This window comes from Alosa alosa, chromosome 7 (assembly GCF_017589495.1).
Source record: "Alosa alosa isolate M-15738 ecotype Scorff River chromosome 7, AALO_Geno_1.1, whole genome shotgun sequence".
Taxonomy (NCBI): domain Eukaryota; kingdom Metazoa; phylum Chordata; class Actinopteri; order Clupeiformes; family Clupeidae; genus Alosa; species Alosa alosa.
In genome coordinates this window covers 25,396,079-25,406,140 of record NC_063195.1, presented here as the reverse complement: position 1 = coordinate 25,406,140, position 10,062 = coordinate 25,396,079, and the positions used below count along the sequence as shown (strand labels likewise).

Here is a 10,062-nt window from a genome sequence, read left to right as displayed (position 1 = left end):
ATTTGGGTTATTTACTCAGCGACAATATAGCAAACACAGGCAAATTTAATCTCTGGCAATAAAACTGTTTTCTCTTTCAGGTTACTGCAGTTTATAGCGCTGTCTTTCCACACACAGGTAGGTTTATATTCCCATGCTGAACGTCCCTTGCAGCCTGAAACCATGCTATTATTTTGCGCTGGACCCTTAAATTATAGTGCCGCCATATTTCAGTCAATAATAAAAGAGCAATATTGAGTTATAACGGCAGAACCTCAGGTTATTTATTCAAAAGGTCTTATGCCGCAATAAATGTGTTATAACCATGCAAACATCACATTATTACCTAAGTACTTGGCAAATATTCAAACATCTTGAAAAGAGGTACAACGAACCTCAAATGGTAGGCCTAATTGTTATAACATCTGGATGTGGCGCATGGCTGCATTGAAAAAAGAATCGTTAAGGGAAATAGTCCAGGGAGACAAGGGGTCAAAGGTCACTCGCGGTAAAACAACCTATCAGAGGCATGTCATCTCATGTCATTATAAGGAGGCCAGCATCATTGCCTGCTTAGAACTGTCACTGACCATCAAGAGGTTAGCTTGTCGCTTGTTTCTCGACATCACCTCACATTAGCAGTGTCTTGGATTTTAAAATGTTTTTGTCCAGGTAAATCTGATCTCATAACCAGAAACAAAGCAGGCCTAAAAAAAAACATAACATAAAATAAATAATAGGCTACACTGCTAACCTTTTCCTTCGTTCTACTGGCAGCCTACTACTGAAATGCAACTGACAACTGTTGCGTTTTAGTGTCTACTCCATCCATCAAATGTTGCTTTCCTTTGAACAGATCTCTGTACAGCACCCGCCAAACTTTAAGCAACACGTCAATGAGCAAAGCCGCCTTTCGGACAGAATGAGCCGAAGACTGACCAGAACGTATCAGCTCTACAGTCGGACAAGTGGCAAGCATGTACAGGTGCTGGGAAACAAAAGGGTCAATGCCAACGGCGAGGACGGAGATATCCACGGTGAGTTGCACGCGCCTGCATGTATTGATCTATTCTGCAAGTTATTTTAATATAGCTGATTTAAAAAAAAATGTAGAGTAGCCTAGTGTTTACATACTGTGCGTCGCTTTGGACAAATGCGTTTTCCAAATGCCTTAAACACAAATTTAAAAGGCAGGATATATGGACTAATTGCATATCTATGTTGATGCGTTTCAAATTAAGTGGCTTTTAAAGTTGAAAAACTAAATGTTTGGTAGGCTTATTCAAACCAAGACAGGTTTGCGTTTCTCCCGCACTGCGGCTGTTTTATGTTTGCCCAAAGATGTTCCAACATTGCGGTTGATTATGGATTGTCCTGTGAACAATGCTCGCCAGCTTTATGTTTAATGCTTTGAATGTTCAGTTACAATGAGAGGAAGGGAGAAACCAACATTTCAAATGTTTTTTATATTCTCTGTTATATTGATGACTGGCTGATGTCAGTAGAAAGCAATGCTTCTGGAAAAACTATTAGGATTAATCTTACCTCTTCATCCCAGTTAACATTTCCTTAATAGCTGTCTCTGTATGAGCTTGAAGGATTGATATACGACTTGCAATTTTTGGACTTGAAACATGTTCCTTACCCATGATTCTTTAGAAAATAATGATATGGGCCCACCAGTAAATTAGGTGCGCAGTCCAGATATCAAACACTGCATGAAGGAAACAGTCCATGTGCATTTATATATGCAATTCCATATTTAGCCAAAAACTGAACATTTGTTGTAGAGTGAAAACTATGCATTTAAATTTTGCATTTGATCAGATGTAAATTAAGAGGTTTTCTTTGGTCATTTTATGCTTCTTAAGTGATGTTAAGTGAAGTGATATATGTTTATCATAGTTGAATTGTATTATATGTTGAATTGTGCAACATCTTCAAAATATATCTCATAACCCCCCCCCCCCCCCAGAAAAACACACACACACACTTACAGCATGTTTTGCTCGCTCTGTAGTTTCTACAGACACATTATGCACCGTTCACTTTCATAGTCTCACACGCACACATACACTCCCTCATACTTACAGTCATGCACACAAAGGCAAACTGGCTCTGACACACCACACACACAACAACACACACACACACACACACACACACACACACACACACACATTCAGGCAGGCAGGCAGAAATTCCAAAGATGACAGGCCACAACTCTAAGCTGTATGTCATATGTGGGTGTCTTTGCTGTTTCAGCTCCAAGTCTGACCACTGCTGCACACTGGTGGCTTCTGCTGTCCACACACACACACACACACACACACACACACAAACATGCATGCACGCACGCACGCACACACATATAAGCGCACACACACATACACACATAAACTCGCACACACACCTCGTCTGATTGATTTGCGTGCAGCTTGAGAGGGTTTGAGTGCAAGTGCAAGTTAGCCATGCCTAGACACAACTTGTTACCAAACTAACGCAAAGCCTTCTGGGAAGCAGTTGTTTTTATTTGTTTTTTGGGGTTTTTTTTAAACGGAATGTTTCCTTATTTGTTTGCTTGTTAACAGCCAAGCTCATTGTGGAGACTGACTCATTTGGGAGTCGGATTCGTATCAAAGGAGCAAGGACAGGATACTACATCTGTATGAACAAGAAAGGAAAGCTTATTGGAAGGGTGAGACACTAAGCCTTTTTACGATTTCTCTCTCAAGATCAATTACAATGATGTCTTGTTGCAGCAGGTGCCTTTTTAAAGCCTATTTTAATGAACATCACACAATATCCATTGCCTTCCTCCTTGAACAGTTTTGCACTTGTAATTTATCGATCAGATGGCCAACAGATTTGTGATTCCCTTCAAGGCTGAATAACTTAAATGAGTCAACAGACGTTGAAAGGGGACTAACCCAGTGAGTCATTTAACCCCCACTCGGAAACACACTCAGACCTGCCCCTCTCTCTCTCCCTCTCTCTCTCTCTCTCTGTCTCTATCTCTCTCTCTCTCTCCCCACACATAGAAAAAGGGCCACGGCCGCGACTGCATCTTTACGGAGATCGTGTTGGAGAACAACTACACGGCGCTGCAGAACGCCAAGTACAAGGGCTGGTACATGGCCTTCACGCGCAAGGGCCGACCGCGCAAGGCCTCGCGCACCCAGCAGCACCAGCGGGAGGCGCACTTCATGAAGCGACTGCCCCGCGGACACCTCCTCACTGAGAGGAGGCCCTTCGACCTAATCCCCTACACCGTCGGCCGAAGGACTAAACAGGGCCGCCAACAGCAGCAGGCTGTCAACCGGTAGAGGAGGAAGAGGAGGACCACAGTGGACAGTGTTCCAGGCTGTGAACTTGTAGGGGTGTGGTGGGGGGGTGGGGTGGACTCACAGAGAGAGAGTACTCTTAAGAGGGCTTTGCTTTTCAATGTTCGAGAATACTTTTGTAGTGTTTCTTTACGTTCTAAATACTGGAATATATCTAATTAAGTTGCTATCTAATTGCAAGAGTTATTCTCACCTCATACACTTATAAGGATTTTGTTTTTTTTAAAAAGACAGAAAACCTTGAAATGATGGATGATGCATTTTTTTCCTTAATCTGTTAATGGGAAAGACTTCCTGGAGAAACTATGGTACTGGACTGAATGTGCTTTTTCAGTGGGTGGATTCAACTCCACTGCTAAGGAGACTTATTAGGCCAAGACACGATAAACTAACTGTGGGAGATTTTCACAATATTCATTTAAATATTAGACGCAAACATGGCAGCTGCTGATGGACTGGATAAATCACTACGAACCACGATAGATGGATGTAATCACAATCATTTGTGGAATAGATTTAGCCTTACCACACGTTTGTCTGTTTTATACATATATGAATATATATATTTTTATTGCAAGATTTGTAAAAAAAAATGTAATGTAAAATACTTTTAAAAGGATGAAAATATTTATTTTAGAGTGTATTAAATTCACTAAAGTGCATATTGTTTTGACATGAGAACTTCTTTGGGAGGGTGGGAGGTGGCCGTTCGACGGGGCAACGGGGGTAGAGGAAGACTATGGAAGAGACATCCTCACTCTTGTCCATTCAGTTGACCCACAGAGCTAGACTCAGAGGCTCTTCTAAAAAGATTCCCCTTGGTAAACATTATTTACTTTGCCACTTATTCTTCCACACAATTTTTTTTCAAAGGTCTGAAGAGATTGTTTTTTTTTCCTTTCCTCTGGTTTGACGTTTTTTGGGGGATTTCTAAAGAACCTATTCAGGTTGGGAGGCCTGGGCGGAAGCCAGCAAGCCAGAACCCAAATGAGGACTCCCGGAGCAATACAGACAAAACAAAAGGATCGGGACCAAATGCCTTTGTATTGACACAGGCAGCCCCAGTGGGAAGCTCAATGTTGAGAGTGAATGTATGCATGTACACACACACACACACACACACACACACATAGACAGTTACATACACAGACATATATATATAAATATATATTGATGACGGCTGATAGGTTAGCTGCTGCTACTGTTGTTTTGATTTTCTTTTTGATGTTTTTTAGTCTTGTGCCCCTAGCTTCAGTCAACCACCACCCTTCTACCCCCACCTCCCAAAAAAAACCCACACCAACCCCAACCTCATCCCCCAGCCAAAGAAGAAGCCCCGCAAAAGCCGAAGCCCCAGATAACTGCGAAGCAATATCTGTGACAGGCCACTGAATTCAATGTGCTCAGCAAGTGAGACTGGGGCCTGAATAGGCCAGGCCAGGGCATTAAGAGCCAGTGAGGTCAGCCCACCATTTTGGCTCCGAACAAAGGTTACCACCATGTAGTTGCATTTCTCGGGATCACACACCGTAACCCCCTGATCAAATGGGCCCTTTGTGGGCCCCTGTATAAAGAAACATGTTATACAATGGCGGGTTCGCACAATAACATGAGGAGGGGTCAGTTATCAAAAAGAACGCCAGTCACACAGGGAGAAGAAAGCCACTGGGGAGAGGCTGAGGGGCAAGATGCGGTGCGGGGCTGAAAGGGCCGTCAGTGGCTGGGAAGAGGCATTCGGGAATGAAATGAAAAGGCCAGAAAGAAACTGCTCTCTCACTCTCTTTTTCTCTCTCACTCTCTCTCTCTCACACACACTCTTACCAGAGGCAGCTGGGCATGACCACAGAGGCCAGGCATTGGGGGGATAGAGAGAGAGTGAGGGAGAAGGGAGGAAGGAGACACTGAAAGAAGGGGGGGAAGAGAGAAAGAAGAGAGAAAGAGAGACACTCTAAACAGAATCAGAGTGATGCAGTGCCCCACTATTTCCCAGGACTGTTCCCTCTCTGTCAGGCACCTTGGCCTGGGTCCATGCGCAAACCCATCCACCCGAGGTTTTGATCATTTACTAACAGACATCTGATGAAATACTGAGAACATAAGAACTCACACTGTTGTGTTGTGTGTGTGACCAAAGCCAAAAGTTCACTGGCGGGACTTAGTGAATGAAACAATATTTGTCTTTATGATAACAAACTTTAAACCACAAAAACTAGCCACGTTTATTACATAATTGTTATTACAGGCAAACTGTAAATTATAGACAGTTCTGACTTCTCACATCATGTCTGGTTGTTTTCACAACACAGCAACAGGTGTTGCTAAAATGTTACCAGTAAGTATCGAGCTTTAGAAGAGAAATCATTATTGTGATCGGTCACTCGTGGGGTCAATAGGTTCTGACAACATCGCATTTGGACCGTGCGCCCCTGTCATAACAATAATTCGGCTCCATCGGCCCAACGAAAAAAGGGTGAGCTTGCCACATATGGCAAACCGTCGTCCCAAAAACAACTTGTCACCACATTGTGAGAAGTATATAATCTTGGCTGTGATGAGCGAGATGGAGTGGCGAAAGCCAGAGTAACCAACGCAACCCCGGTTAACCCCGCGCGTTCCGCACTCTCTCTCTTGACCGTCTGGCATTCAAAGGCCTCGCCTTGGCTTCCGGCCAAAAAAAGCTGTGTCTCGGGGAGGGGAGAAGTTTTTCTGCTGCATGTCGTTGCAGATAGCTGGGAACAGTAGCGTAGAATCTCCGGGCAGGAGAACAGAAGCTCCCGTGTTGGCTCAGGTGCCGGCGTAGGCTTGGGCCCACGGCAACAGCAGCAGCAGCAGCCGCAGCAGCGTGCAGGAGCAGGAGCAGTGGCGGCGGAGGGCCAACGAGGTGAGCAGATGTGATGAGATGAGGGGGGATGGAAAACCGCTCTCCTCCACCAAAGGCAGGAGGGCTATGACGGTCATTAAGTTCCTGTGTTTTCAAGGACAATATCCACTCCCGAGACTCCGCTGCACGCCCAACGCCAGGCGCGCGCACCGAAAGGACGGGATTGGCAAAGATCGGGCATGGATTGGTCCTTCAAAAAAAAAAGAAAAGGAAAAAAAAAATCAGATGCACCTGTTCGCAGTCATGAGACAAGGAGGTGCCTGCTTATGAGCTCCCTAAACTGTCTAGTTGGAGTAAGAAGTTGCTAAACAACATCTTTAAACTCCATAGCTCGTGTTTATGCATTTATGGCTAAGGCTGTGCACAATGGTGAGACAAACCATAGTGTGAGAGTGTGGTTAAGTGTCTGTTTTTAGTGTTTGCTTACTGGGTTTGGCAAGGCGGCCTGGTCTTAGGGACAGTGAGAGAGATAGAGGAGGCAAAGTATTGCAAGAGCGAAGAGACCTCTATATTTGCGTGGTATTGTTCGTCTCTCTTGTTAGCATCTAAATATGCACACGACGACCAGTGATGGTTTGTGCCGAGCCGTTCCTCACAAGCCAGCCGTGGGACAAAGGCTCATGGCATTGTGGTTTAAGAGGCCAGGGACAAAAACGCCTAAACAGGGGGGAAAACTGTAATCGCAAACCATTTCAGTCCTACGCGTGCCTTCAACTCTGACAAACACAGTAAAGCCTACTCAGCCGTTAACTGGGTGTGTCTTTTCTGTTTTGCAGCGATCTCCTCTACTTGATTTGCACTAGGGCATTTTACTTTCTTATATTTGTTTTTCTTTCTTTTTTTGTAGAGGAAAAATAAAAGCCTCTGTCAATTTAACAGCCATCATCCATCCAGTTGCCCTTCACCGCTCTCTCACATTAGAGGGCTGGGTGAATTACACCATGTCAGAAGTTCCAGCGTTTGCCTGCCCAAGAGAAGGACCAGTTACCCCCCTGGAGACTGGACGCCTAGGCAGACCCAGTGGATGCACTCTAGGACGCTGTGTGGCTCTCTCAATAGACCCTTTCAACAAGGTAAACAAAAAAAATGCTTGAACGTTCTATTTGGGCCCCAATCTACTTCCTCTGCATTAAGATAACATATGGAATGTTAAAACGGAAGTCTTGTGGGGCCAACTATGATGCTGATAATGGAACTCTCTTGAAAGGGTCCATAGCAACCAATGGTTAAAGTACACTGGAGAAAACCTGGGAGGAGAATGCAAGTGACTTTAAGAAAGGGCTGGAGGTTTGGGGCATGGGGTACTGAATAAAGCTGCAGCTGTTGATAAGGTACAGTTTGTCATATTTATTCCTTAACTCATACATACACAAGCCTCAAGCAATCCATTCAGGCATGTTCTAGTTCAGTTCTGGTTGAGCTAAGACGCAAAACAAAGCACTAATTAAATGACAGCTTGTAATAAATGAACTGAACTTAATGAAAATGCAATAATTCATTGAAGAAACACACACCTTTCACTTCGATCTATGAAATATTCAATATCCCAAAATTCACATTTCTAGTGAAACAAAATGGCATTGGACCATTCAAACATTAATCTTACAGTTTTTTTCAGGCACTTCTGAAATATTCCACTATATTCCTCCCAGAAACTGGTGATTGGAAATTCTCTATCTCTATTAGCAGAACACAACAGGCCAGGGTTCTTTTCTTGAGCACCAAACAACGTGGGGTGAGTGAAGAAGACGGATCCTTGGATCCTCACTGGGTTTTGCAGTCGATGTCTCCTTCATTCGATCCCTTCAGCTTCTTCAACTCCTTCATCAGCTCCTGCTCCAGGCTTAGAATCTCCTTGGGCTTCTTGTACTGCAACAGAACAAGAGAATATTTTTCACAGCCAAGCAAGTACTGATTACACCAATATGCAAGAGAAACAATATTGACAAGCACCAGAGCTGGACCTTAGACCACCTATTTCTGTCAGGTGTGCCTTCTCAGAGCACCAAAACATGTTTGTGGGTATGTATGTAGGTATAGATGGTTGGTAACACTGGCAATGTCCGAGGACGGAGCAGAGCAAATTTCTGAAAGCAGGTCCCGAGGTGACTTAAACTGACGATCAACACATTGTTGGCATGAGTGTAGCTGATGGCGGAGTCCTGAGGTAACTTACACTGACGATCAACGTGTTGTTGGCATGAGTGTAGCTGATGGCGGAGTCCTCAAGAGGAAGCTGACAGCGGTCTAAATCTGGAATGGTGAACTTCTTGTAATACCTGTGAAGTAATGGAGGGATGAACACAAGGCAAGAGTTCCAAACGACTTTTTCCGGTGGTCTAGCAGTGCCACCTGCTGGACAAGCTGAAAACCACAGAGCATAAACAAAGTCTAGCGTGAAACACAGCTGTGCAACATTAATATTGTGTTATTTCCATTTCCATGTTACATTTATCTGCAGTGTTGTGAAATGTTAAGGCTCAAAAGTTAGTGTGCATTGTAACATGCAACTATTATTTTCTGAAGAATTTACTTCTTGTTGGAAGTTCTTATTGTGCAGACACGTTCCACAGATTCTACTGTCAGACTGTAGACTTCTTTAGGGTATGGAAGATTCCGGACTCTCCACTGAAAACTGCTTTTTGTGTCCTTGCGTAGGAATACAGGCTGAGAAAAATGAAACATAAATCCCATTGTAAGGAAATATAACGTAAAGTACGGAAAGTATAATGATGGTTAAGGCTGTCTGGCCTTATTGACTGATTACAATACTAACGTAGGGAAAGAAATGACAGAGGTTTTAAATGAAAAGTACATTACATTTGCATTTATTCATTTGGCAGACACTTTTATCCAAAGTGACTTACAGCAAATGAATAACATTCAATGTACAGTGCCAGGGGAGACCATAGCTTCCTACTGCATCTGTCAATACTATTACTAAAGCATAGGAGTGTCTACGTTATAAGTACTATTCAAAGTGTGGTAGGACAGAGGCAGAAGGAGGGAAGAGAGAGGAGGGAAAGTATCAATTTATTAATGATTGGTAATTACATTGGAGCTACTTTCCCTGATTGTATCTTGCTCCCCTTGAACTGGTGATGGCTGGGGGTCGCCGACTTCGACTTGCCACGCTCCATGTCCACCCAGGGTAGTTTTCAGGCGCCACTTTCTGACTGAAGTAGAAGAGACAAACAGATGTTTTTTCTTTTCTTTTACAGAGCTAGAAGCTAACGTTAACGTTTATAGCCACCTATCGCAAACTCGTGCACTGACAAGACTTACGTATGAGCTCGTCGGTTTTCATGTCATATTCCTCTGCCATCTCTTTCCCATCACCAAACAGATAATGAACTTTCCTTTTTCCTTGAATATAGCAAAACATTCATTTATAAAATAGTAATTAACTGGCGTGTTGTGCGCTACTTCACACAGCAGCAGCCCTCTGGATAAGTTAACCTAGCTAACATGATCCTAGCGTTTATACACATAAAGCTAAAAGCTCATATTCAGTATGATGATATCACGCACACAGTCGAAATCTGAACAGAAACATTGACTTACCATCGCTTATCATTGCGGTTTTCTTCGATGCTTTTAGTTGGTCTATCCAGCTCTGCACAGCCATAACGAAATGTCTCAAAGTCCTCAAACTAAATGGGTTTCTATGACAACAGCTTTATAAACACTTCAATTTCATGGAAGTTAAGACAGCGAACAACATTCCCAACATAGCTAGCAATACCTTGTCTTATAAATGACCTAAAAGTATGCCATAAACATAAAGCATTATGTGTGAATCATCCCAGAAATCATCCTCATGTTTTGATATTTGGCGTTGCTACTTTTATTGCGCGT

General features: G+C 43.4%; 2 protein-coding genes across 2 annotated transcripts in view; one reads left to right on the top strand and one right to left on the bottom strand.

The window, feature by feature from the left end:
- The window catches only part of fgf8b (fibroblast growth factor 8b), a 4,728-nt gene extending 795 nt beyond the window's left edge, over window positions 1–3,933 (top strand). Inside the window, exons 2-5 of the mRNA XM_048248456.1 lie at window positions 81–117; window positions 836–1,016; window positions 2,571–2,677; window positions 3,021–3,933. Of these exons, the coding sequence (XP_048104413.1) occupies window positions 81–117; window positions 836–1,016; window positions 2,571–2,677; window positions 3,021–3,305 (610 nt within the window). The 3' untranslated portion in view covers window positions 3,306–3,933. The remainder of the gene's footprint in view (window positions 1–80; window positions 118–835; window positions 1,017–2,570; window positions 2,678–3,020) is intronic.
- Window positions 3,934–7,531: 3,598 nt separating this feature from the next.
- On the bottom strand, window positions 7,532–10,038 carry dpcd (deleted in primary ciliary dyskinesia homolog (mouse)). The gene is made up of 6 exons (XM_048248201.1): window positions 9,769–10,038; window positions 9,490–9,570; window positions 9,259–9,380; window positions 8,738–8,871; window positions 8,381–8,483; window positions 7,532–8,073 (listed from the first exon to the last, which is right to left on the bottom strand). Exons 1-6 carry the CDS (start codon window positions 9,830–9,832, stop codon window positions 7,969–7,971), a joined length of 609 nt encoding a protein of 202 aa, XP_048104158.1. The 5' UTR covers window positions 9,833–10,038; the 3' UTR covers window positions 7,532–7,968.
- Between the last annotated feature and the right edge of the window lie 24 nt (window positions 10,039–10,062).